General features: G+C 48.4%; 1 protein-coding gene across 1 annotated transcript in view; it reads right to left on the reverse strand.

Annotated features, from left to right (window-relative positions):
• Positions 1-27,162, reverse strand: part of LOC132388811 (uncharacterized) — a 63,008-nt gene extending 35,846 nt beyond the window's left edge. Inside the window, exons 1-5 of the mRNA XM_059961233.1 lie at positions 27,117-27,162; positions 24,946-25,125; positions 21,888-21,956; positions 17,972-18,091; positions 12,498-12,617 (exon numbers count right to left, since the gene is read on the reverse strand). Coding sequence (XP_059817216.1) covers positions 12,498-12,617; positions 17,972-18,091; positions 21,888-21,956; positions 24,946-25,125; positions 27,117-27,162 — 535 coding nt within the window. The remainder of the gene's footprint in view (positions 1-12,497; positions 12,618-17,971; positions 18,092-21,887; positions 21,957-24,945; positions 25,126-27,116) is intronic.
• Between the last annotated feature and the right edge of the window lie 452 nt (positions 27,163-27,614).

Here is a 27,614-nt window from a genome sequence, read left to right on the forward strand (position 1 = left end):
GATAAATGGGTAACAGTCAGGAGAGGGAAACGTCTGGTCAGGCAGAGTGCGGAGATGATAGAGGGGATTTACAGGCAAGCAGTCACAGCGGGTCCTCGGGGGACAGATAAATGTGTAACAGTCAGGAGAGGGAAACGTCTGGTCAGGGAGAGTGCGGAGATGATAGACGGGATTTACAGTCAAGCAGTCACACCGGGTCCTGGGGAGACAGATATATGGGTAACAGTCATGAGAGGGAAACTTCTGGTCAGGGAGAGTGCGGAGATGATAGAGGCGATTTACAGGCAAGCATTCACACCGGGTCCCCGGGAGACAGATAAATGGGTAACAGTCAGGAGAGGGAAACGTCTGGTCAGGGAGAGTGCGGAGATGATAGAGGGGATTTACAGGCAAGCAGTCACACCGGGTCCTGGGGAGAGAGATAAATGGGTAACAGTCAGGAGAGGGAAACGTCTGGTCAGGGAGAGTGCGGAGATGATAGACGGGATTTACAGGCAAGCAGTCACACCGGGTCTTGGGGAGACAGATAAATGGGTAACAGTCAGGAGAGGGAAACGTCTGGTCAGGGAGAGTGAGGAGATGATAGACGGGATTTACAGGCAAGCAGTCACACCGGGTCTTGGGGAGACAGATAAATGGGTAACAGTCAGGAGAGGGAAACGTCTGGTCAGGGTGAGTGCGGAGATGATAGACGGGATTTACAGGCAAGCAGTCACACCGGGTCCTGTGGTGACAGATAAATGGGTAACAGTCAGGAGAGGGAAACGTCTGCTCAGGGTGAGTGAGGAGATGATAGAGGGGATTTACAGTCAAGCCGTCACAGCGGGCCCTCGGGAGACAGATAAATGTGTAACAGTCGGGAGTGGGAAACTTCTGGTCAGGGAGAGAGCGGAGATGATGGAGGGGATTTACAGGCATGCAGTCACTCCGGGTCCTGGGGAGACAGATAAATCGGTAACAGTCAGGAGAGGGAAACGTCTGGTCAGGGAGAGTGCGAAGATGATAGAGGGGATTAACAGGCAAGGAGTCACACCGGGTACCCGGGGGACAGATAAATGGGTAACAGTCAGGAGAGGGAAACGTCTGGTCAGGGAGAGTGCGGAGATGATAGACGGGATTTATAGGCAAGCAGTCACACCGGGTCCCCGGGAGACAGATAAATGGGTAACAGTCAGGAGAGGGAAACGTCTGCTCAGGGAGAGTGCGGAGATGATAGAGGGGATTTACAGGCATGCAGTCACTCCGGGTCCTGGGGAGACAGATAAATGGGTAACAGTCAGGAGAGGGAAACGTCTGGTCAGGGAGAGTGCGGAGATGATAGACGGGATTTACAGGCAAGCAGTCTCAGCGGGTCCAGGGGAGACAGATAAATGGTTAACAGTCAGGAGAGGGAAACGTCTGGTCAGGCAGAGTGCGGAGATGATAGAGGGGATTTACAGGCAAGCAGTCACAGCGGGTCCTCGGGAGACAGATAAATGTGTAACAGTCAGGAGAGGGAAACGTCTGGTCAGGGAGAGTGCGGAGATGATAGAGGGGATTTACAGGCAAGCAGTCACACCGGGTCCTGGGGAGAGAGATAAATGGGTAACAGTCAGGAGAGGGTAACGTCTGGTCAGGGAGAGTGAGGAGATGATAGATGGGATTTACAGGCATGCAGTCATTCCGGGTCCCCGAGAGACAGATAAATGGGTAACAGTCAGGAGAGGGAAACGTCTGGTCAGGGAGAGTGCGGAGATGATAGACGGGATTTACAGGCAAGCAGTCACACCGGGTCTTGGGGAGACAGATAAATGGGTAACAGTCAGGAGAGGGAAACGTCTGGTCAGGGAGAGTGAGGAGATGATAGACGGGATTTACAGGCAAGAAGTCACACCGGGTCTTGGGTAGACAGATAAATGGGTAACAGTCAGGAGAGGGAAACGTCTGGTCAGGGAGAGTGCGGAGATGATAGACGGGATTTACAGGCAAGCAGTCACACCGGGTCCTGTGGTGACAGATAAATGGGTAACAGTCAGGAGAGGGAAACGGCTGGTCAGGGTGAGTGAGGAGATGATAGACGGGATTTACAGTCAAGCAGTCACAGCGGGCCCCCGGGAGACAGATAAATGTGTAACAGTCAGGAGAGGGAAACTTCTGGTCAGGGAGAGTGCGGAGATGATGGAGGGGATTTACAGGCATGCAGTCACTCCGGGTCCTGGGGAGACAGATAAATGGGTAACAGTCAGGAGAGGGAAACGTCTGGTCAGGGAGAGTGCGAAGATGATAGAGGGGATTAACAGGCAAGGAGTCACACCGGGTCCCCGGGGGACAGAAAAATGGGTAACAGTCAGGAGAGGGAAACGTCTGGTCAGGGAGAGTGCGGAGATGATAGACGGGATTTACAGGCAAGCAGTCACACCGGGTCCCCGGGAGACAGATAAATGGGTAACAGTCAGGAGAGGGAAACGTCTGGTCAGGGAGAGTGCGGAGATGATAGAGGGGATTTACAGGCATGCAGTCACTCCGGGTCCTGGGGAGACAGATAAATGGGTAACAGTCAGGAGAGAGAAACGTCTGGTCAGGGAGAGTGCGGAGATGATAGAGGGGATTTACAGGCATGCAGTCACACCGGGTCCTGGGGAGACAGATAAATGGGTAACAGTCAGGAGAGGGAAACGTCTGGTCAGGGAGAGTGCGGAGATGATAGACGGGATTTACAGGCAAGCAGTCACAGCGGGTCCAGGGGAGACAGATAAATGGGTAACAGTCAGGAGAGGGAAACGTCTGGTCAGGCAGAGTGCGGAGATGATAGAGGGGATTTACAGGCAAGCAGTCACAGCGGGTCCTCGGGAGACAGATAAATGTGTAACAGTCAGGAGAGGGAAACGTCTGGTCAGGGAGAGTGCGGAGATGATAGACGGGATTAACAGGCAAGCATTCACACCGGGTCCTGGGGAGAGAGATAAATGGGTAACAGTCAGGAGAGGGAAACCTCTGGTCAGGGAGAGTGCGGAGATGATAGAGGCGATTTACACGCAAGCATTCACACCGGGTCCCCGGGGGACAGATAAATGGGTAACAGTCAGGAGAGGGAAACGTCTGGTCAGGGAGAGTGCGGAGATGATAGACGGGATTTACAGGCAAGCAGTCACACCGGGTCCCCGGGAGACAGATAAATGGGTAACAGTCAGGAGAGGGAAACGTCTGGTCAGGGAGAGTGCGGAGATGATAGAGGGGATATACAGGCATGCAGTCACTCCGGGTCCTGGGGAGACAGATAAATGGGTAACAGTCAGGAGAGAGAAACGTCTGGTCAGGGAGAGTGCGGAGATGATAGAGGGGATTTACAGGCATGCAGTCACTCCGGGTCCTGGGGAGACAGATAAATGGGTAACAGTCAGGAGAGGGAAACGTCTGGTCAGGGAGAGTGCGGAGATGATAGACGGGATTTACAGGCAAGCAGTCCCAGCGGGTCCAGGGGAGACAGATAAATGGGTAACAGTCAGGAGAGGGAAACGTCTGGTCAGGCAGAGTGCGGAGATGATAGAGGGGATTTACAGGCAAGCAGTCACAGCGGGTCCTCGGGAGACAGATAAATGTGTAACAGTCAGGAGAGGGAAACGTCTGGTCAGGGAGAGTGCGGAGATGATAGACGGGATTTACAGGCAAGCAGTCACACCGGGTCCTGGGGAGACAGATATATGGGTAACAGTCATGAGAGGGAAACTTCTGGTCAGGGAGAGTGCGGAGATGATAGACGGGATTTACAGGCAAGCAGTCACACCGGGTCCCCGGGAGACAGATAAATGGGTAACAGTCAGGAGAGGGAAACGTCTGGTCAGGGAGAGTGCGGAGATGATAGAGGGGATTTACATGCAAGCAGTCACACCGGGTCCTGGGGAGAGAGATAAATGGGTAACAGTCAGGAGAGGGAAACGTCTGGTCAGGGAGAGTGCGGAGATGATAGACGGGATTTACAGGCAAGCAGTCACACCGGGTCTTGTGGAGACAGATAAATGGGTAACAGTCAGGAGAGGGAAACGTCTGGTCAGGGAGAGTGAGGAGATGATAGACGGGATTTACAGGCAAGCAGTCACACCGGGTCTTGGGGAGACAGGTAAATGGGTAACAGTCAGGAGAGGGAAACGTCTGGTCAGGGAGAGTGCGGAGATGATAGACGGGATTTACAGGCAAGCAGTCACACCGGGTCCTGTGGTGACAGATAAATGGGTAACAGTCAGGAGAGGGAAACGTCCGGTCAGGGTGAGTGAGGAGATGATAGAGGGGATTTACAGTCAAGCAGTCACAGCGGGCCCTCGGGAGACAGATAAATGTGTAACAGTCAGGAGAGGGAAACTTCTGGTCAGGGAGAGTGCGGAGATGATGGAGGGGATTTACAGGCATGCAGTCACTCCGGGTCCTGGGGAGACAGATAAATGGGTAACAGTCAGGAGAGGGAAACGTCTGGTCAGGGAGAGTGCGAAGATGATAGAGGGGATTAACAGGCAAGGAGTCACACCGGGTCCCCGGGGGACAGATAAATGGGTAACAGTCAGGAGAGGGAAACGTCTGGTCAGGGAGAGTGCGGAGATGATAGACGGGATTTACAGGCAAGCAGTCACAGCGGGTCCAGGGGAGACAGATAAATGGGTAACAGTCAGGAGAGGGAAACGTCTGGTCAGGCAGAGTGCGGAGATGATAGAGGGGATTTACAGGCAAGCAGTCACAGCGGGTCCTCGGGAGACAGATAAATGTGTAACAGTCAGGAGAGGGAAACGTCTGGTCAGGGAGAGTGCGGAGATGATAGACGGGATTTACAGGCAAGCAGTCACACCGGGTCCTGGGGAGACAGATATATGGGTAACAGTCATGAGAGGGAAACTTCTGGTCAGGGAGAGTGCGGAGATGATACAGGCGATTTACAGGCAAGCATTCACACCGGGTCCCCGGGAGACAGATAAATGGGTAACAGTCAGGAGAGGGAAACGTCTGGTCAGGGAGAGTGCGGAGATGATAGACGGGATTTACAGGCAAGCAGTCACACCGGGTCTTGGGGAGACAGATAAATGGGTAACAGTCAGGAGAGGGAAACGTCTGGTCAGGGAGAGTGCGGAGATGATAGACGGGATTTACAGGCAAGCAGTCACACCGGGTCCTGTGGTGACAGATAAATGGGTAACAGTCAGGAGAGGGAAACGGCTGGTCAGGGTGAGTGAGGAGATGATAGAGGGGATTTACAGTCAAGCAGTCACAGCGGGCCCTCTGGAGACAGATAAATGTGTAACAGTCAGGAGAGGGAAACTTCTGGTCAGGGAGAGTGCGGAGATGATGGAGGGGATTTACAGGCATGCAGTCACTCCGGGTCCTGGGGAGACAGATAAATGGGTAACAGTCAGGAGAGGGAAACGTCTGGTCAGGGAGAGTGCGAAGATGATAGAGGGGATTAACAGGCAAGGAGTCACACCGGGTCCTCGGGAGACAGATAAATGTGTAACAGTCAGGAGAGGGAAACTTCTGGTCAGGGAGAGTGCGGAGATGATGGAGGGTATTTACAGGCATGCAGTCACTCCGGGTCCTGGGGAGACAGATAAATGGGTAACAGTCAGGAGAGGGAAACGTCTGGTCAGGGAGAGTGCGAAGATGATAGAGGGGATTAACAGGCAAGGAGTCACACCGGGTCCCCGGGGGACAGATAAATGGGTAACATTCAGGAGAGGGAAACGTCTGGTCAGGGAGAGTGCGGAGATGATAGACGGGATTTACAGGCAAGCAGTCACAGCGGGTCCAGGGGAGACAGATAAATGGGTAACAGTCAGGAGAGGGAAACGTCTGGTCAGGCAGAGTGCGGAGATGATAGAGGGGATTTACAGGCAAGCAGTCACAGCGGGTCCTCGGGAGACAGATAAATGTGTAACAGTCAGGAGAGGGAAACGTCTGGTCAGGGAGAGTGCGGAGATGATAGACGGGATTTACAGGCAAGCAGTCACACCGGGTCCTGAGGTGACAGATAAATGGGTAACAGTCAGGAGAGGGAAACGGCTGGTCAGGGTGAGTGAGGAGATGATAGAGGGGATTTACAGTCAAGCAGTCACAGCGGGCCCTCGGGAGACAGATAAATGTGTAACAGTCAGGAGAGGGAAACTTCTGGTCAGGGAGAGTGCGGAGATGATGGAGGGGATTTACAGGCATGCAGTCACTCCGGGTCCTGGGGAGACAGATAAATGGGTAACAGTCAGGAGAGGGAAACGTCTGGTCAGGGAGAGTGCGAAGATGATAGAGGGGATTAACAGGCAAGGAGTCACACCGGGTCCCCGGGAGACAGATAAATGGGTAACAGTCAGGAGAGGGAAACGTCTGGTCAGGGAGAGTGCGGAGATGATAGACGGGATTTACAGGCAAGCAGTCACACCGGGTCCCCGGGAGACAGATAAATGGGTAACAGTCAGGAGAGGGAAACGTCTGGTCAGGGAGAGTGCGGAGATGATAGAGGGGATTTACAGGCATGCAGTCACTCCGGGTCCTGGGGAGACAGATAAATGGGTAACAGTCAGGAGAGGGAAACGTCTGGTCAGGGAGAGTGCGGAGATGATAGAGGGGATTTACAAGCATGCAGTCACTCCGGGTCCTGGGGAGACAGATAAATGGGTAACAGTCAGGAGAGGGAAACGTCTGGTCAGGGAGAGTGCGGAGATGATAGACGGGATTTACAGGCAAGCAGTCACACCGGGTCCTGTGGTGACAGATAAATGGGTAACAGTCAGGAGAGGGAAACGTCCGGTCAGGGTGAGTGAGGAGATGATAGAGGGGATTAACAGGCAAGCAGTCACAGCGGGCCATCGGGAGACAGATAAATGTGTAACAGTCAGGAGAGGGAAACTTCTGGTCAGGGAGAGTGCGGAGATGATGGAGGGTATTTACAGGCATGCAGTCACTCCGGGTCCTGGGGAGACAGATAAATGGGTAACAGTCAGGAGAGGGAAACGTCTGGTCAGGGAGAGTGCGAAGATGATAGAGGGGATTAACAGGCAAGGAGTCACACCGGGTCCCCGGGGGACAGATAAATGGGTAACAGTCAGGAGAGGGAAACGTCTGGTCAGGGAGAGTGCGGAGATGATAGACGGGATTTACAGGCAAGCAGTCACAGCGGGTCCAGGGGAGACAGATAAATGGGTAACAGTCAGGAGAGGGAAACGTCTGGTCAGGCAGAGTGCGGAGATGATAGAGGGGATTTACAGGCAAGCAGTCACAGCGGGTCCTCGGGAGACAGATAAATGTGTAACAGTCAGGAGAGGGAAACGTCTGGTCAGGGAGAGTGCGGAGATGATAGACGGGATTTACAGGCAAGCAGTCACACCGGGTCCTGGGGAGACAGATATATGGGTAACAGTCATGAGAGGGAAACTTCTGGTCAGGGAGAGTGCGGAGATGATACAGGCGATTTACAGGCAAGCATTCACACCGGGTCCCCGGGAGACAGATAAATGGGTAACAGTCAGGAGAGGGAAACGTCTGGTCAGGGAGAGTGCGGAGATGATAGAGGGGATTTACAGGCAAGCAGTCACACCGGGTCCTGGGGAGAGAGATAAATGGGTAACAGTCAGGAGAGGGAAACGTCTGGTCAGGGAGAGTGAGGAGATGATAGATGGGATTTACAGGCATGCAGTCATTCCGGGTCCCCGGGAGACAGATAAATGGGTAACAGTCAGGAGAGGGAAACGTCTGGTCAGGGAGAGTGCGGAGATGATAGACGGGATTTACAGGCAAGCAGTCACACCGGGTCCTGTGGTGACAGATAAATGGGTAACAGTCAGGAGAGGGAAACGGCTGGTCAGGGTGAGTGAGGAGATGATAGAGGGGATTTACAGTCAAGCAGTCACAGCGGGCCCTCGGGAGACAGATAAATGTGTAACAGTCAGGAGAGGGAAACTTCTGGTCAGGGAGAGTGCGGAGATGATGGAGGGGATTTACAGGCATGCAGTCACTCCGGGTCCTGGGGAGACAGATAAATGGGTAACAGTCAGGAGAGGGAAACGTCTGGTCAGGGATAGTGCGAAGATGATAGAGGGGATTAACAGGCAAGGAGTCACACCGGGTCCCCGGGAGACAGATAAATGGGTAACAGTCAGGAGAGGGAAACGTCTGGTCAGGGAGAGTGCGGAGATGATAGACGGGATTTACAGGCAAGCAGTCACACCGGGTCCCCGGGAGACAGATAAATGGGTAACAGTCAGGAGAGGGAAACGTCTGGTCAGGGAGAGTGCGGAGATGATAGAGGGGATTTACAGGCATGCAGTCACTCCGGGTCCTGGGGAGACAGATAAATGGGTAACAGTCAGGAGAGGGAAACGTCTGGTCAGGGAGAGTGCGGAGATGATAGAGGGGATTTACAGGCATGCAGTCACTCCGGGTCCTGGGGAGACAGATAAATGGGTAACAGTCAGGAGAGGGAAACGTCTGGTCAGGGAGAGTGCGGAGATGATAGACGGGATTTACAGGCAAGCAGTCACAGCGGGTCCAGGGGAGACAGATAAATGGGTAACAGTCAGGAGAGGGAAACGTCTGGTCAGGCAGAGTGCGGAGATGATAGAGGGGATTTACAGGCAAGCAGTCACACCGGGTCCTGGGGAGACAGATATATGGGTAACAGTCATGAGAGGGAAACTTCTGGTCAGGGAGAGTGCGGAGATGATAGAGGCGATTTACAGGCAAGCATTCACACCGGGTCCTGGGGAGAGAGATAAATGGGTAACAGTCAGGAGAGGGAAACGTCTGGTCAGCGAGAGTGCGGAGGTGATAGAGGGGATTTACAGGCAAGCAGTCATACCGGGTCCTGGGGAGACAGATAAATGGGTAACAGTCAGGAGAGGGAAACGTCTGGTCAGGGAGAGTGCGGAGATGATAGACGGGATTTACAGGCAAGCAGTCACACCGGGTCCCCGGGAGACAGATAAATGGGTAACAGTCAGGAGAGGGAAACGTCTGGTCAGGGAGAGTGCGGAGATGATAGAGGGGATTTACAGGCAAAAGGTCACACCGGGTCCTGGGGAGACAGATAAATGTGTAACAGTCAGGAGAGGGAAACGTCTGGTCAGGGAGAGTGAGGAGATGATAGACGGGATTTACAGGTAAGCAGTCACACCGGGTCCCCGGGAGACAGATAAATGGGTAACAGTCAGGAGAGGAAACGCAGAAGTCAGATAATTGAGGGTACCCGTGTGGCTGTCCCTTTAAACTATAAGTGCTCCTGTTTGAGTACTGTTGGAGGGGGACTGGATACCTATGTGATGCAACCACTGACGCGCTCCTGGCACAGGGTCTGTCCCTGTTGCTCAGTAGGGTAGAGAACACAAGCAGTAAATCGGGCCTCTATAGTTAAGGGGTCAGACAGGCGATTCTGAGGACGCTGGAAAGATACACGGGTGGTTGCTTCCCTCCCTGTTGCCTGGGTTCAGGATGTTTCTGATCGCGTCCATGATATCCTGTAGAAGGAAGCAGAACAGCCAGAGGTCGTGATACCTATTGGCGACCGTGGCTAACAAGAGAAGTCAAGGACAGTATAACAATAAAAGAGAAGAAGTCTAACATAGCAAAGATGAGCGGGAAGCCAGAGGACTGGGAAACTTTCAGAGCAACAGAATATAACAAAAAAGGCAATAAGGGAAGAAATTTTGAGGTACGAAGGTAAGCTAGCAAAGAATATAGATGAGGATAAAAGCTTCATTTGGTATTCATGATAAAATATATTAGTTAAGACCAAATTTGGGCCCTTGAAGACAGAAACAGTTGAATTTATTATGGGGAACAAGGGAATGTCAGATGAGATGAACAGTTGGATCTGTCTTCACTGGGGTAGACACAGGCAATATCCCAGACGGGATTGGGGCATATCTCAATGCAGGAAGCTTTAAGGAAATGCGGTTTAGATCAGGGAATGAATCAATACAGTGAGTTATAAGATTGTAGCCATTACTGAGAATTGTGTGCAGAAAGAGCAAGCAGGAGAGCACCATATTTCGATGTGAGAAGGCAGAAGGAATTAAAGGAGGAGGGGTGACATTACTAGGCTTAGAATATGTTACCGTAGTGAACAATCAGGACAGGCAAGATAATTCGTCTAAGTGAGGCTTTATGGGTGGAAATGACGAGCAAGAAATGCATGACAATGTTACAACATAGAACATAGAATAGTACACACAGTACAGGCACTTCGGGCCACTTTTAAACCCTTCTTCTCATGTAACCCTCCACCTGAAATTCCTCCATATAGATGTATAGTAATCTCTTAAATTTCACTAGTGTATCTGCCTCTACCACTGACTCAGGCAGTGCATTCTCCGTACCAACCACTCTCTGATTTAAAAACCTTTCTCTGATATCGCCCTTAAACTTTCCACCCTCTTACCTTAAAGCCCTGTCACCTTGTATTGAGCAGTGTTGACCTGGAGAAGTGGCGCTGGCTGTCCACTCTATCTATTCCTCTTAATATTTTGTATAACTTAACATGTCTTCTCTCATCCTCTTTCTCTCCAGAGAGAGAAAATAAAGCATAGCCCTCTTAATCTCTGTTCATTATGCATATTCTATAAACCAGGCAGCATCCTGGTAAATATCCTCTTTACCCTTTCCAATGAATCCACATACTTCCTATACTGAGGCGACCAGAACTGGACACAATACTCCAAGTGTGTCCTAACAGTTCTAGAGCTGCATCATTGCCCGCGACTCTTAAATTCTATCCCTCGTCTTATGAAACACTCCGTAATCTTTCTTAACTAACCTAAATACCTGTGAGTCAACTTTCAGGAATCTATGGACATATATTTCCAGATATCTCTTCTCCTCCACGCTACCAAGTATGCTGCCATATACTTTGTACTCTGCCTTGGGGTTTGTCCTTCCAAAATGTACCACCTCACACTTCTCCGGCTTGAGCTCCATCTTCCAATTCTCAGCCCACTTCTGTATCCTTTCAATGTCTCTCTGCAATCTTCAACAAACCGCAACACTATCTGCAACACCACCAACATTTGTGTCGTCTGCAATCTTGCTAAACCACTCTTCTACCCCCACATCCAGTTCGTTAATAAAAATCACAAAAAGTAAGGGACCAGAACAGATCCTTGTGGGGCACCTCTAGCCACAATCCTCCAATCAGAATGGACTCCGTCCACAACGACCCTCTGCCTTCTGCAGGCAAGCCAATTCTGAATCTTCCCTGGATTCCGTGGCTTCTGACTTTCTGTATAAGCCTACGGTTAGGTATTTCAGGAAGACGAGCCAGGATGGGACACTCACAGTGAAGAGGATGAACCTTGGGAAGAGCTAAAGGATAGATGGACCCAGATTACGGGAAAACGTTTCCCAGAAATTGAGGTCAAGGTTAGATAGGGCGGTGAGGGAGTCTGTAGCTCAATTTGCAATCACAGAATGCAGAATAAAGTGTCACAGTTACAGAGAGAGGGCAGGGCGGGCAGACGATAAGGTGCAAGGGGGCACGACGAGACAGATCGTGAGGTGAGGAGTCCGTCTGATCGCCCTAGGGGGACGTTCGATAATCCGATACTCCCCCCCCCAATGGGAGTGAGTCTGGGTTGGGCGGGGGTCTATGATTAATCTGGCTGCTGCACCGAGGCAGCAGGGAATGTGGGCCAGCGGCCACGGAAGGAACTTGTTAGATGTCCATATTTGGAGAGAGGTAGCGAGACGGACGATTAGGGAAGTGTAGTAGACAATGACGTATAGGGTCTTCAATCAGGCATTTGTTTGGCTGCTCTGTATAATGGGGTGGAGCCCAGGGAGATTAGACGGACCGATTTGATTGCCGATGACCTGTTTGTCCTGATTGCCAGATAAATCTACAATGGCTTTAACAAATACAGTCACAAGATCCCAGATGGTAGATCGGTTTGGGAGATTGAAGAGAGAAAGGGAGGAAGAGATGGAGAAAGAAAGGAGAGGTGAGAGAGATGTAGTATTTGAGGAAGACAAGCCCGGATGGCACATTCACAGGCAAAGGAGGAACCATAGGGTGTGTTATAGAATAGATGGACCCAAGACTACGGGAAAACAGTTCCCAGAAATTGTGGTCAAGGATAGATAGTCGTTGTCCACCTGCTCCAGGAGTAATGCCACTGAGCAGCAGCGATTGCAGAGGGAGCTTGACGCGTATGTTGCCGAGACTCGATGGACTGAGTTACGGAGATAATTCAGGCAGTTTAGGATTTTATACCTTGGAGTTCATGGGTGACCTTACAGAGGTTTATAAAACCATGTGGGGCACAGACAATATGAATGCGCAGAGTCATTTTCTGTATACTTCTAGAATCGAGGACAGAACGCAAAGTTCTGAGGCGATAGCAGAAAGAGATTTAACTGCGGACCAGAGAGACATTTTTTTTTAATCAGACGGTGCTCCGTCTGTGGAAGGAACTGCCAGAAGAAAGGGTCGATGCAGATGCATTAACACTTGCACTGTGACTGTGCCCCCTCAGAATAGCATCATCAATGTGAACTCTGACCTGCCTGCGCAGTCACTGACATTTCTCCTGGTCCAGACGCAACAGGAGGATCTTCTTCGTTAGCGATGGGAAGTTCATTTTGGAGAAGGTTCAGCCGCGAGTAGGTGGGGTCCAGATCATCTAGGACAGAATGCAAGAGAATGTGTCAGAGAGGCAAATAGAAGGGTAAGGGACAGGTAGACACTGGTGGGGACGGAGTGAGAGACAGGTAGAAAATATGAGGGAGAAGGTGAAGTGAGTGGAGAGTGACGTGGACACTGAGCAGTAGATGGAGGGACGGATGGAGACGGGAAATAGGGTGACAGATGAAGGTGATGAACGGGAAAATGGGAGAGAACGGGGAGGCTGAACGAGGAGAGGAATTCGACAATCTGTGGGAATGGAGAAGATGGAACGAGGTTATGAGTGAAGCGGCAGTGTGAAGAGTAAGAGCGTTATCGAAAGAGTCAGGGAGAGACGGGCAGAGTGAGGGGAGAAAAATGGCAGAGGTTGCGAGAGGGACAGAAGGAGAGAGAGACAATGGGTGATAGAGGGGAAAGAGAGAGGGTTAAGGTTTTATTATTTTGGTCGTGGTTGTACTGTGGTTTGCAACTTGTTTTGTCACACATTGGAAATATGATGGTCTTTTGGGGATTACAATGCAATGGGGCTTTCCTTTCTTTCCTGTCTGATTGCAAGAGGACGAGCGGTAGGTAACGTGGTTGCTCACAGTACCAGAGACCCGAGTTAAACAAATCTCAATATATATTTCAAAAAAAAGATTCACAAGGTTGATTATCATTTACATATACAAGTGGCTGTTTGTTTTTTGTGATGTCAATGACTGATCTGAATTAAAATGGAGATGATTGGCTGCTAAAATCAGTAGACCCTATCGCCAGAAGATATAGGAGCAGAAGGGGGGCATTTGACTCATTGAGTCTGCTCCGCCATTCAATAACGGGGTGATTCAATCCTCCAGGAATTCCCCACTCCCATTCCTTCTCGCCATATCATTTGGTATCTTGGCTAAACTAGAACCTATCTATCTCTGCCTTAGATTCATCCAATGACTTGTCCTCCACAGCCGTTTGTCGCATCAAAAACCGCTGATTTTCCAACCTCTGACTAAAGTAAGTTTTCCCTAATATCAGTTCAAAAAAGAGGTCCATCAATCCTGATTCCTGGCCTCTTTTTCTCGACTTCCGTACCATGGGAAATAACTTTGCTGTATGTAATCCGCTCAGTACTCTTAGCATTCGGAATTTTTCTATGAAATCCCCCTCCTCCTCCTGAATTCCAGGGTATACAGCCCGTGAGTTTCCGGACGTTCCTCATACGGTACCCCTTCATTCCTGGAATCATTCTCGTGAATCTTCTCTGAAACCTTCCAATGACGGAACACATTTTCTAAAATAAGGAGCCCAAAACTGCTAACAATACTCCAAGTGTGGTCTCACCAGTGCCTTATACAGCCTCAACATCACATCCCTGCTCTTATATTCTATACCTGTAGAAATCTATACCTGCATTGCATTGGCCTTCTTCACCATTGACTCAAACTGGAGGTTAAATTTTAGAGTATCCTCCAGAAAGACTCCCAAGTCCCATTGCATTTCTGCATTTTGAATTCTCTCCCCATCTAAATAATAGTCTGCCCGTTTATTTCTTCCAACAAACTACATGAACGTACTCTTTCCAACATTGTATTTCATTTGCCACTTCGTTTCCCATTCCTATAAACTATCTACGACCTTCAGCAGGATCTCTGTTTACTCAACACTTCTCGCTCCTCGAACTATATTTGTGTCAGCGGGAAATCATTGACATGCATCGCAAAAAGCAAAGATTCCAGCACCGAACCCTGTGGAACTCCACTGTTAACCGCCAGCCAGACGGAATAGGATCTATTTATTCCCAGTCTCACTTTGCTGCTGATCAGTCAATGGTCCACACACTCTTCTTTGGGCCCTTTCCTTTTATGGTCTCTTATCTTCCCAAGCAGCCTCATGTGCGGCACCTTGCCAAAGGCCTTCTGAAATTCCAAGTTCACCATGTCTACTGCATGCCCTTAGACTACCCTGCTAGTAGTTTCCTCAGAAAAATGCAGTAGGTTAATCAGGCAGGATGTTCCTTCCAGGAAAATATGCCGGTTTCGGCCTACCTTATCATATGCCTGCAGGTATTCCGTAAACTCATCTGTAGATTCCTTTCTGCTGCATCCCACCCTTCCTAAATAGCAGAGTAGCATCTTGAATTTTCCAGTCATCTAGTACAATGCCAGAATCTATCGTTTCTTGAAAGATCATTGTAAGTGCCTTCGCAATCTCGCCAGCTATTTTCTTCAGAACCCGAGGGTGCATTACATCGGGCCCAGTAGATTTTCCACTCTCAGACCATTAAGCATTCTGAGCACTTTCTCATTCATAATTTTCATTGCACAAACGTTTTTGAATATCCGCATACTGCAGACTTCTTCAACTCTGAAGTCGGACGCAACATTTACATTCAGTTCCTCTGCCATCTCTGCGTCTCTCATTACCATAACCCCAGCATCCTTTTCTATTGGTCCAATAACTACCCTTGACTCTCTTTCACCTTTTATGTACAGAAACAAAAAAATTAGTATTTTCTTTGATATTAGTCACCAGCTTCCTTTCATAATTCATCTTTACCTTCCTAATGACCTTCTTAGTTTCCTTCTGCAAGTTTTTAAAAGCTTCCCAATCCTCATATAATATGCCTGATGCAGCCTAATAAAGACAAGTATCCTATATGGCTTCATCAATCCCTGTCAGTAAGCATGGCCACGAGCAATGACATTGCACCACAAGATCCCTCTGATAATCAACACCATTTTGGTTCTTGTCTTTAATAGTTTGTTACCGGTTAACATTTTACCTAGCAAAGTGTAAATTGTGCGTTTTTCTGTGTTAAGCTCAATCTGCCATTTCTCCAACCCATATCTGAAACTGATCCATATCCTACTGCATTCATTGCAGATCTTCTACACGGTCAGTAACACCACTCAACTTCGTATTTCCTGCAGACTTACCAACCCTCCATCTACATTTTCAACGACATCATTTATTTTCATCAGCAACAGGACAGGTCTCAGCAACATCCATAGATTCAGCTAACTTCGCTGGAATATAACGCGGTACACCAGTCACAGGAAGTGACAGAGTAAAACGTCACAGTTACAGAGGAAGTGCACGGAGGCACACAATAATGTTGAAGGGCCACGAGGTGACGATTGTGAGGTTAGGCGTACCTGATATCCCAATACGGGACCGTTCAATATTCTGATAGCAGTTGAATAGAATCTGTCCTTGCGCCTAGTTACAGCTATATAAAACCATGGATAGATCCTATTTGGAGCACTGTGTTCACTGTGGGAATGCTATAGAGACAGTACAGAGTAGATTTACAAGGTTGTTGCCTGGATTGGGTAGCGTACCTTATGAGAATAAGCTGAGTGACCTTGGAACTTTCTCCTCAGAGAGACGGCGGATAATAATTGGCCTGAGAGAGTTTAAGATCATAAGAGGCATTGATCACGTAGATAGCCAGACGCTGTTTCCCAGAGGTGTAATGGCTAACACCAGGGAACAGAGCTTTATAGTGCTTGGAAATAGGTGCCGAGGGTGTGACGGGGTAAGACTTTCACACAGAAAGTGGTGAGTGCGTGGAAAGCACGGCCGCCGACGGTGGTGGAGGAGAGTGCAATAGGGTCAATAAAGAGCCTCTTAAATAGGCACATGGAGCTTAGAAAAGTAGAGGGCTCTGCGCCATAGAAATTCCAGGCAGTTTATAGAATAGTTTACATGACTGGCATTACATTGTGGGCCTAAATGTGCTGTAGACTTCTATGTTCTAGTGAGACATCTTTTCCCATGGGGTGGGGGCAGAAGACAGCATGACCGGGTAGTGGGTTTGGTTCTTTGATCACGATGACAGCAGGCAGTATAGGCAGAGTTCCTGGAGGGGAGGCATTTTGCCGAGGAGTGTTCAGCTGTGTCCACAGTGTTCTGCAGTCTCTGGTTCCTGAGATGTGTTCAGCTGTGTCCACAGTGTTCTGCAGTTTCTTTCGCTCACGGGCGGAGCAGATTCTATATGAGGATTCAGGAACCCGGACGGTTCATGACAGCAGGGTGGTAGACGTGATGTGTAGGGGACTCAATAAGGCGTTTAATGTTTCCACGTTGGCTAATCTGTAGATTGGTGTGGGACCCAGAGAGATTTGACCGACTGGTTTGTGCGGATTTGTAGGCATAATGGACGCTGAATTTAACAAGTCCAAACACGAGGTCCCAGTTGGTAGATTGCTCAGGAAGATGGAAGGCAGAGACGGAGAAGGAAAGGAGCAGTGACAGAGGGAGGTAGAAGGGAAGCTTGGGACGGTGGAAGATAGAAGAGAGAGGGCGATGCTAGATTATATGAGACCCGAGGTGAATGGTCGGGCTGATTTAACCGGGAGTGACAGGTCAAGCACTAGTAGTGTATGTATCGTACTTAACATGGCTATTAACAATTGTTCAGATGGTTATCTGGAGGATGATGTGGAATCGAGGAGATATATCTGATTAACTGGATTGCGGTGGACTGGTCAAGTCGGGGTGGAAGACGTACTGTACCCATATTTTAACAGGGTCCCAGATGGTATATGCTCTGGAATATGGGCGCGACGCAGGGCCGGATGGCTGACTGGATATAGAAATGGCTCTGTGTCCGGAGCAAAGGTTTAATGTTGCAGTTCTTTTCTCAGACGAGGCGCCCGTCACGAGCTGAAGGAAATGCTATTTAAATCGGATATGTGTGAGTAATCGTGTTTCAGTAAGACAGCCCAGTGTTGGATTTTCACAACGATTCGGAAGAACACTGAGGAGTGTTAGAGAACAGAAGGACCCGCGGTACAGGGACACGGTTCCCAGAAAGTGAAGTGACAGGTAGACAGGACGGTGAAGAATGCGTCTGAACGCAGGCCTTCATCAGAATGTCACTGAGTACAGGAGTCGGGCGACCACGTTGCAGTTGTACCGAAAGTCGGTGAGGTCGCACGTGGAGTACGGTGCTCAGTGTTGGACGTCCGGTTCCCAGAGACATGCCATAGAACTGGAAATGAGTGCTCGGGGAGATTTTGGGCGACGTTGCCGGGACTCCAGGGACTGAGTTCGGGAAAGAGGTTGGGTTGATTTTAACTTTATTCCTTGTAGGGCAGGCGTGACCGTTCAGGGGTTTATAAAACCACAAGGAGGACAGACAGAGTGAATGGGCGCAATTATTTCCCCTGGATCTGGACAGTCGAGGACCAGAGCGCACAGGTATAAGGAGAAAGGGGAAAAAAGATTCAACTGGTGAGACGATTGACAACCATTTGTTACTCAGATGGTGGTCAGTCTGTGGAACCAGCTGCCAGGGCATTGGTCGATGCAGATGAATTATCACTATATATAACGTATAGCACGTGACCCCTTCAAAACGTGAACTCTGACCTGCCTGAGCAGTCGTTGGCATTTCTCCTGGTCTCGGCGCCATAGGAGGATTTTCTTCCTTAGCGATGGGAATTTCATTTTGGTGAAAGTTCAGCTGAGAGTAGGTGGGGTCCAGATCATCTGGAACAGAATGGAAGAGAATCTGAGAGAGAGACAAATAGAAGGGCAAGAGACGGGTAGAGAATGGTGAGGCGGAGTGGGAGACCGGAAGAAAATTTGAGGAAGATGAGGAAGTGAGCAGAGAAAGAAGTGGAGACTGAGCAGCAGATGGATGGACAGAGAAGGGAAATCGTTTGAGAGATAAAGCCGATGGACGGGAAAATTGGAGAGAATGGGGAGACAGAACGAGGAGAGGAATTCAACAGGCAGTGTGGACGGAGAAGAAGGAAAGGGACGGTTTGCACCTTAACAAGCGGGGGACCTGCGTTCTGTCAGGCAGTTTGCCACTGCAACACGGTGCGTTTAAACTAGTAAGTGGGGGGACAGGTGAGTACGAACTCGAAATATAAGGACACAGTTAAAGGGAAAGAGTGAAACAGAAAACTTAACCATGACAACAGAATTAAAGGGGTAGAAAGCTCAGGAAGGGATCAGAGAGTATGGCCAAGTGCAAAAGCAGTCCGTGTGAGAAGCGAGGGGAGTGATGAATGAAAAGTATTATATATGAATGCACGAAGTATAAGAAATAAAGTGGATGAGCTTGACGCTCAGATGGAAATTATAGGATGCTATAGGAATAACATAGACATGGCTGCAAGAGGACCAGGGCTGGGACATGAATATTCAAGCGTCTACGTCCAATCGAAAGGACAGCAGGTGGACAGAGGGGCTGGGGAGACTCTACTGGTGAGGAATAAAATTCAGTCCCTTGCGAGGGGAGACATATAATCAGGAGATGTAGAGTCAGTATGGATAGAACTGAGAAATTGGAAGGGCAAAAATGCTCTAATGTGAGTTGTCAACAGGCCCCCTATAGTAGCCGGGATATAGGGTGCAAGTTGAATCAAGAGTTAAAATTAGCATGTCGCAAAGGTAATGCAACATGCAGGTAGACTGGGAAATTCAGTTTGAGACAGTACCCCAAGAAATGGAGTTTGTGTAGTGCGTCCGAGATGGATCCTTAGAGCAGATTGTACTGGAGCCTAGAAGGCAGAAGGCAATTGTGGATCTAGTGTTGTGTAATGGACGGATTTGAGAAGGGAACTCGAGGTAAAGGAGCCATTAGGAGATAGTGACCAGAATATGATGTTTTAATCTACAATTTGAGAGGGAGTAGGGAAAATGGGATGTGTCAGTTTTACAGTTGAAAAAAGGGAACTATGGAGCCATGAGGAAGGACCTAGACAAAGTTGACTGAAAAGATACCCTAGCAGGGGTGACACTGGAACAGGAAGAAGGACTCTAAGGGGATTAGGGGGCGTCCGTGGCTAATAAGGGAAGTCAAGGACAGTATAAAAATAAAAGAGAAGTATAACATAGCAACGATGACCGGCAAGCCAGATGATTGGGAAACATTTAAGGAGCAACAGAAGATAACAAAAAATACAATAGGAGGAGAAAATATGAGGGACGAAGGTAAGCTAGCCAAGAATACCGAAGAGAATAGTAAAAGCTTCTTTGTTTGTGAAGAGGAAAAAAAAACATTTAAGGCCAAAGTTGGGCCCCTGAAGGCAGAAACGGGTGAATTTATTATAGGGAACAAGGAAATGGCAGACGAGTTGAACAGATACTTTGGAACTGTCTTCACTAGGGAAAACACAGACAATTTCCCAGATGCGGTCAGAGGACCTAGGGCAACGGAGTAACTAACGGAAATCCACATTAGTCAGAAAATGTTGTTGGTTAGACTGATGGGACTGAAGGCTGATAAATCCCGAGGGCCAGATGGTCTGCATGCCAGAGTACTTAAAGTGGTGGGTCTAGAAATCGTGGACACATTCGTAACAATTTTCCAATGTTCTATTGATTCAGGATCAGATCCTGAGGATTGGAGGATAGCTAATGTTATCCCACATTTTAAGAAAGGAGGGAGAGAGAATACAAGAAATTAGCCTGACATCAGTGGTGGGGAAGTGCTGGAGTCAACTATAAAAGATGAAATAGCGGCACATGTGGATAGCAGTAACAGGATCGGTCGATTCATCATGGATTTACGAAGGGGGAAGCATGCTTGACGAATTTCTGGAATTTGTTGAGGATGTAACTATGAAAATGGACAATGGAGAGCCAACAGATGTTGTGCATCTGTGCTTTCAGAAAGTCTTTCATGAGGTCCCACATAGGTGAATAGTGGGCAAAATTAAAGCACATAGTATTGGGAGTAGGGGACTAACATGGATATAAAATTGGTTGGCAGACAGGAAACAAAGAGTAGGGATTAACGGGTCCTTTTCAGAATGGCAGGCAGTGACTAGAAGGGTACCGCAAGGCTCGGTGCTAGTATCGCACCTATTTACTATATACATTAATAATTTAGATGAAGGGATTAAAAGTAGTATTAGCAAATTTGCAGATGACAGAAAGCAGGGTGGCAGCGTGAAATATGAGGAGGATGTTAAGAGAATGCAGGCTGACTTAGACAGGTTGGGTGAGTGGGCAGATACATGGCAGATGCAGTTTAATGTGGATAAATGTGAGAATATCCACTTTGTGGCAAGTGCAGGAAGGCAGATTACTAACTGAATGGTGTAAAATTAGGAAAAGCGGAAATACAACGAAATCTAGGTGTTCTTGTACATCAGTCACTGAGCGCACGCATGCACGTACAGCAGACAGTGCAGAAAGCTAATGGCATGTTTGCCTTCATAACAAGGGGAGTTGAGTATAGGAACAAAGAGGTCCTGGTGAGACCACACCTGGAGTATGGTGTTCAGTTTTGGTCTCCAAATTGGAGGAAGGAAATTCTTGCTATTGAGGGAGTGCAGCGTAGGTTCACGAGGTTAATTCGGGGGATGGCGGGACTGTCATATGTTGAAAGATTGGAGCAACTGGGCTTGTGTACACTGGAATTTAGAAGGATGAGAGGGGATCTGATTGAGACATATAAGATTGTTAAGGGATTGGACACGCTGGAGGCAGTAAACATGCTCCCGATGTTGGTGGAGTCCAGAACCAGAGGTCATATTTTAAGACTAAGGGGTAGGTGATTTAGAACTGACTTGAGGAAAAGCTTCTTCACCCATAGAGTTGTGGATCTATGGAATGCTCTGCCTCAGAAGGCAGTGGAGGCCATTTCTCTGGATGCTTTCAAGAAAGAGTTGGATAGAGTTTTAAAGATAGCGGAGTCAAGGGTTATGGGAAATAGGAAGGAACTGAGCACTGTTTGTGGATAATCAGCCATGATCACAATGAATGGCGATGCTGGCTCGATGGGCTGAATTGCCTACTCCTGTATTTATTGTCTATTGTCTATTGCGTACAGGAGTAAGGCGGTCATGTTGCATTTGTACAGGACTTCGATGAGGCCGCGCTTGGAGTACGGTATTCAGTGTTGTTCAGCATGTTCTCGGAAAGATGCCACAGAGCTGGAATGAGTGCTCGGGGAGATTTATGACGACGTTACCGGGACTCCAGGGACAGAGTTAGGGAAAGAGGTTGGGTTGATTGCGACTTTATTCGTTGTAGAGCAGGGATGACCTTTGAGGGGTATATGAAGCCACGAGGAACACAGACAGAGTGAATGAGCGCAATTATTACCCCTAGATTTCGAAAATGGAGGACAGGAGCGCACAGGTATAAGGAGACAGGGGAAATAGATTCAGCTGGTGAGCCGATTGATTACCGTTTGTTACCCAGATGGTGGCCAGTCTGTGGAACGAGCTGCCAGGGAATTGGTGGAGAAGAATACATTACACACTTGGCCATTTGGCAGTGACATGTGAACCCTCCAGAATGACGTCGTTGTTGCATCACTGACCTGCTTGTCTATTGGTGAGGCGTTCGACTTTCCGAATGTTCAGATCGGTGTCGGTGCAGGTCAGATCGTCTGCGAGAGAGTGATAGACAAGTGTGAGATAGCGCGATAGAGAATCGGGGACAGTGAGGTGCAGAGGGAAGGGAAGAGAGTACAGACACGATGGGGGGAGATGGTTGGGGACAGCGAAAGGAATGAAGGGAGAGGCAACAGAGAGAAGCGAGACAGGGAGTACAACGACAGAGCGAGTGAAAAGGATTAATTGAGTTGTTGAGAGGGGGTGACTGAAGAGTGGCGATGGGTGGGAAAATGGAGCAGAATTGGGGAAAGAGAACGAGGAGCAATAGGAGAGAGAGAGGGTAAAGTGAGGTGAGGGGAGAGAGGTAGTCAGTGCGGAGTGTAGGATTAAGAGGCGAGGCAGACTGTTGAGAGAGTGTAAAGTGAAGGGTAGTGAAATGTGTGGAAGAGAGGATGGAAGAGTCAAAAGGAGAGAGTGAGAGGGGGAAAGATTGCAGAAACAGATCCAAAGTTGAAGTCCGGGGCACGGTGACAGAGGGGAGAAGATTAAGTTAGTGAGCAATGTGAGAGGGGAGAGTTAATGGATATAAACGGGTAGAGAGATGCTGGGAGATAGTTAGAGAGCGGACAGAATAATCACGCGAGACGGAGACAAAAGTGGAGAGAAAGAGGGGGGGGAGGCAGTGGATGCAGTCTATATGGACTTCAGCAAGGCCTTTGACAATGTTCCACATGGAAGGTTAGTTAAGAAGGTTCAGTCGTTAGGTATTAATGCTGGAGTAATACAGTGGATTCAACACAGTCTAGATGGGAGATGCCAGAGAGTAGTGGAGGATAATTGTTTATCGGGATGGAGGCCGGTGACTAGCGGGGTGCCTCAGGGATCTGTTTTGGGTCCAATGTTGTTTGTAATATACATATATCATCTGGATGATGGGGTAGTAAATTGGTTTAGTAAGTATGCCAATGATACTAAGGTAGGAGGTGTTGTGGATAATGAGGTGGGTTTTCAAAGCTTGCAGGGAGATTTATGCCGGTTAGAAGAATGGGCTGAACGTTGGCAGATGTAGTTTAATGCTGAGAAGTGTGAGGTTCTACATTTTGGCAGGAATAATCCAAATAGAACATACAGGGTAAATGGTAGGGCATTGAGTAATGCAGTGGAACAGAGAGATCTAAGAATAACAGTGCATAGTTTCCTGAAGGTGGAGTCTCATGTAGATAGGGTGGTGAAGAAGGCTTTTGGAACGCTGGCCTTTATAAATCAGAGCCATTGAGTACAGAATTTGGGATGTAATGTTAAAATTGTACAAGACATTGGTAAGGCCAAATTTGGAATATTGTGTGCAGTTCTGGTCACCGAATTATAGGAAAGATGTCAATAAATTAGAGAGAGTGCAGAGACGATTTACTAGGATGTTACCTGGGTTTCAGCACTTAAGTTGCAGAGAAAGGTTGAACAAGTTAGGTCTCTATTCATTGGAGCGTAGAAGGTTGAGGGGGGATTTGATCAAGGTATTTAAAATTTTGAGAGGGACAGATAGAGTTGACGTGAATAGGCTGTTTCCATTGAGAGTAGGGGAGATTCAAACGAGAGGACATGATTTGTGAGTTAAAGGGGAAAAGTTTAAGGGAAACACGAGGGGGTATTTCTTTACTCAGAGAGTGATAGCTGTGTAGAATTAGCTTCCTGTAGAAGTAGTAGAGGCCAGTTCAGTTGTGGCATTTAAAGGTAAAATTGAATAGGTATATGGACGAAAGCAGTGGAGGGTTATGGGCTGAGTGCGGAGAGGTGGGACTGGGTGAGATTAAGAATTCGGCACGGGCTAGAAGGGCCGAGATGGCCTGTTTCCGTGCTGTGATTGTTATATGGTTATATGGAAAGGGAGAATATGTGAGAGAGGGAATAGTGGGACAGATAGCGTGAAAGAGGTCAGGGAGAGAGTGAGTACGGAAGAGAGAGAGGTTTAAGGAGGGATAGAGAGGGGAGGGGGCGTTAGAGAGGAGCGAGTGAGAGAGAGCAGCAAGGGGAGAATAGTTAGACCGTAAAGACAGGGGGTGATGAGGGACAAGGGGCAGAGTGAGGCCCAGAGAGGGGAGAGTGGACGAGATGGGAAAAGGGGGACAGAGGGGAGAAGAGAAGGGAAACAGAAGAATGAGTGTGAGAGAGAGGTAAGGTTTGTGCAGAGTGAGGGGGGGGGGTAGATGGAAAATACGAGAGTGGATTAAAATTATATTTTCGAGGTCTCCCTCATCACTGCATCTCTCATTGCCCTCTCTAAACACCACTCTTCCCACGGTGCTGCTGATTCACCTGCCATCCCACAACGCTCCCTCCCTCCGCCGTCTAAGCGCTCCCCCCTCAGTCACCCTCCCACCCCACCGCCCCGAACACGAGACTTCCACTACACTGCCCCCATGACATTCCGTCCTCCCACATCACACTCTCTACACCCCACTACACAACACTGTCCCCATGACATTCCGTCCTCACACATCACACTCTCTACACCCCACTCCACAATGCTGCCTCGATAATATCCTCAGATGCTAGTCGCTCCACACCACCCTTCACAAAGCACACCAGCGTCACTGACGCCCCCACCCCCTCACATTGCTCCCTCCTAGTCGCCTGTCCTGCGCGTTCCCTCTGACATATTCTCAAACAGCGAATCATTAGGGTCCGCTGTCAGTTTGCCCTGAGGTTTCTCGACAGGAATGGGCAAATTACATGAACACAGTCAAGGCAACAACGATGAAGCTGGCTTCCAATTCTACGGACCTGGGGCACAGAGAGGGTTTAGGCTTTCGTCTCCACCTATGGTAAATCAGTTTCAGAAATTGGCTGAGGTTCCCTGAATCTCCCTGTGCAGCTTCTCACAAGTCCTGGGCTTAGACACAGAGTGACGCTCGCTCCCCACTGTGCCGTCACCAAACCCCAGGGACAAAAGCAGCGGGGGTTTCCATCCACACTCTCCAACACACGACCTCGGAGCCAGACTCAAATTGAAACGCCCTCCCTCCGTCTTTCAACCCCACTCACCTCGGGAAGGTGCCCCTGAGCCAGTATATGTGCGTTTCATATTCATGTAAGTCTCGCTGTCGTCCATCCTGTCGAGGATCCTCTGCGTATCTGAGATCAGGAAGGAGAAGTAACAGTTGTCAGAGTAAGCCCGTTTTGACAAGTGAGTCAGACCGACACCAAGAAATACAAGCTGAACAGCTGAAAAAGAGAGGAACCGAGAGCTGGGGGTGGGAGAGGAACCGTGGAGAGGGAATGAGAGTGCGAGAGAATGGCCGCAGAGATGGACTTCAGTAAAGCCTTTGACAAGGTCCCACATAGGAGGTTAGTTAAGAAGATTCAGTTGCGAGGTATCGATGATAAAGTAGTAAACTGGATTTGACATTTGCTCAATGGGAGAAACCAGAGAGTGGTAGTGGATGATTTCTTCCCTGAGTGGAGGCCTATGACTAATGGTGTGCCACTGGGATCAGTGCTGGGACCATTGTTATTTGTCATCTATATCATTGTTGTGGATGATAATGAGGTAAATTGGATCAGCAAATTTGCTGATGATACAAAGATTGGAGGTGTAGTGGACAGTGAGGTAGGTTTTCTAAGCTTGCAGAGGGATTTGGACCAGCAGGCGAAGCGGAGTGGAAAATGGCAGATGGAGTTTAATACAGACGAGTGTGAGGTGCTGCATTTTGGATGGCAAAATCAAGGTGGAACATACAAGGTAAAGGTAGGGCACTGAGGAGTGCTGTAGAATAGAGGGATCTGGGGATACAGATTGGCCTTTTTAAATCAAAGTATTGAGTTTAAGAGCTGGAATGTTATGATGAGTTTGCATAAGGTATTGGACAGATCGAATTTGCAGTAATGTGTGCAGTTTTGGTCACCTAATTACAGGAAGGATATTAATAAGTTTGAAAGAGTGCAGAGAAGGTTTAAAAGGATGTGACCGGGACTTGAGAAACTAAGTTACAGTGTAAGGTTGAACAGGTTATGGCATTATTCCCTGGAGCGTAGGTGAATGAGGGTTGATTTGATAGAGTTGTATAAAATTATGATGGATATCGAGAGAGTGAATGCAAGCAGCCTTTTTCCACTGAGGCCAGGAGAGGAAAAAAAAACTGAGGCCATGTGCTAAGGGTGAAAGTGGAAAAGTTTAAAGGGGACATTGTGAGGGGGCTTCTTCACGCAGAGAGTGGTGAAAATGTGGGAAGAGTGGACAGATGATGTGGTAAATGCGGGCTCACTTTTAACATTGAAAACTTGGACAGGTATATGGAAGAGAGGTTTATGGAGGGATACGGGCCAGGTGCAGGACGGTGGGACTAGGAAGATAAATGGTTCAGCACAGTCAAGAAGGGCCTTTTGGCTCCTGCATCTTACGTTGCTATGATATGTTTCTTTTGTTTTATTGTGGAAAAATTAAATGCTGTTGCTGAGCTTGACTAGCTGAGGACCGAGGCCCCGAAGAACACAGGATAAGATGCAGAAGCTGCTCTGATTGTGCGAGCTAACAAAAGTTTGCAAAGATTCATTCCAAGAATGAGGTAATGTTAACTTTTCTCCGACACTGTCGTGGTAATGGAGGAACTGACTGCAGACGTGCAGTTCTAAATTTGCGCACCGCTCGGAAGCATTCGTTGACTGGCTGATATCTAACAAGTGCTTCTTGAAATCGCTCACTGTGAATCATCCCCTGAACATTTGCCAAATGTCTTCCGTACTTTTCCATGAGAACATATGTTTTCAAATTAAGCTTCCATTTTCCTGCCTGATAACTTCATAAATGGCCTTACTCCAATTAAGTGTTTTTCTAATTGTCTCTGTCTATCTCTCCAATGCAGCTTTAATGGAAATGTAATTATGAACACTATCTCCAGAATGCTTTTCCACTGAGAGATATGAAACCTGACCAGTTTGATTTCCCAGTACCAAATCAAGTACAACCTCTCCTCTTGTAGGCTTATCTACATGTTGTGTCACGAAACATTACTGCAAACCACGTAACAGACTCCACTCCATCTAAACCCCTTGCTCTAGGGAGATAGCAATCAAAATTTGAGAAATTAAACTCTGCCATCGCGACTACTCTGTCATTATCGCGTCTTTCCAGGCTCAGGTTTCCTGTCTGCTACTCGATATCTCTGCTATTATTGGGCGGCCTATAAAAACACCCATTAAAGTTATTGAACCCTTACTGTTACTAATCTTCGTCCTCAGAGACTCCGTAGAGAATTCCGGCATGGCGTACACCTTTTCTGCAGCTGTGTCACTATCTCTGTTCAACAGTGCCACTACCCCACCTCTTTTGCCTCCCTCCATGTCTTTCTGTAACTTCAAAACTCGACCCCGAAAGTAACCATTCCTGTCCCTGAGGCATCGAAGTATCTGTAATGGCCACCAGATCAGAATTCAAAGGAGACAGTGATCACACTCCCCTTCCTTTATCATAACATTGGAGAGGGATAGGTTCAGATCAGTTAGCAAAGCGTTTAATTGAATTAAGCCAAAATCCGGGGCTAACAGGCAGGAATTGGGAAGCATAAATTGGGATCAGGTGTTCTCAGAACTGTAAGAAAGAGTTATGATACATGTTTACGGGATATTTGGTTGGAGTTATGCATAGGCATGTTCCAATGAGAAGGGGAAATTATGGTACGGTACAGAAACCGTGGTCAACAAAGGCTGTTGGAAAT

The sequence above is a fragment of the Hypanus sabinus genome, unplaced genomic scaffold, assembly GCF_030144855.1.
Source record: "Hypanus sabinus isolate sHypSab1 unplaced genomic scaffold, sHypSab1.hap1 scaffold_416, whole genome shotgun sequence".
Lineage (NCBI taxonomy): Eukaryota > Metazoa > Chordata > Chondrichthyes > Myliobatiformes > Dasyatidae > Hypanus > Hypanus sabinus.